Source organism: Cucurbita pepo, unplaced genomic scaffold, assembly GCF_002806865.2.
Source record: "Cucurbita pepo subsp. pepo cultivar mu-cu-16 unplaced genomic scaffold, ASM280686v2 Cp4.1_scaffold000433, whole genome shotgun sequence".
In the NCBI taxonomy this organism is placed as follows: domain Eukaryota; kingdom Viridiplantae; phylum Streptophyta; class Magnoliopsida; order Cucurbitales; family Cucurbitaceae; genus Cucurbita; species Cucurbita pepo.
Window position 1 is genome coordinate 9,913 of NW_019646664.1, and position 853 is coordinate 10,765.

Genomic DNA, 853 nt, shown 5'->3' on the forward strand with positions numbered 1-853 from the left:
AATTTGAAAGTTATTTTTATTAATTCAAACATATTTTTTTTCAAGTATATTAGGGTTGGGGGACGATGATTTTTCAATATGTGACTAACACAAGGCCCATGGGCCTTGGTCAACTGAATCCCAATTTGGGCCAAGGCCCAGGTGGGCTTTGGATGTTAGCGAATCCCAATTTGGGCCAAGGCCCAGGTTAGCTTTGGATCTAGTCTCTGTTCTAGTTTCAGAGATACAAATTATTCTATTAAACTTATAAATAAATAAATAAAAAGTTCATAATTCAGCAATTCCAGAACGAATAAACCGGAAGCATATTGGAATAAAACAACCCAAAGTTCTGTTCAACCCCCGCCGTCTTCAAATTCTCATTGAACATCTCGAACAAAACGCCGTCGTATTTCACATTCGGCCTCCTCGGCGTTCCAGCGCCGCTCCTCACATGTTCCACGAAGTTCCTGTTATACGTCGCCGCATTTTCAACGCTCGTTAACGGATCGTTCCCTTTGCTCGGCCATCCAGTCTCCGAGATGTCGATTCGCACTCCCTCCGCGCCGATCTTCTCCAGCGCCGAGTAGAAAGAATCCACCATCGCGTCGAACAGATTGAAGTACTGTAAGTTTCCGTCCACCACCACCGGCGTGGTGGATGTGAAGAGAGCGTAATCCAGCGAGATTTGTTGTGGGTTTGATGCGTATGCGAAATATGGGTACACGTTCAACAGTAATGGTGCGCCGGATGTCCCCAAAACTTGAGTGATGTCTTTTAGAGGTCCGATGGCGGTGGCAGAGAATGCTCCGGCCGAAGGTGGGTATGAGACTTCCAATGGTGTCATGGGCACCACGGTTGTCACCTAAAAATG

General features: G+C 46.2%; 1 protein-coding gene across 1 annotated transcript in view; it reads right to left on the reverse strand.

Moving 5' to 3' along the window:
* Positions 1 to 274: 274 nt before the first annotated feature.
* The window catches only part of LOC111785284 (probable glucan endo-1,3-beta-glucosidase BG4), a 7,913-nt gene continuing 7,334 nt past the window's right edge, over positions 275 to 853 (reverse strand). Inside the window, exon 5 of the mRNA XM_023665691.1 lies at positions 275 to 844. Coding sequence (XP_023521459.1) covers positions 275 to 844 — 570 coding nt within the window. The remainder of the gene's footprint in view (positions 845 to 853) is intronic.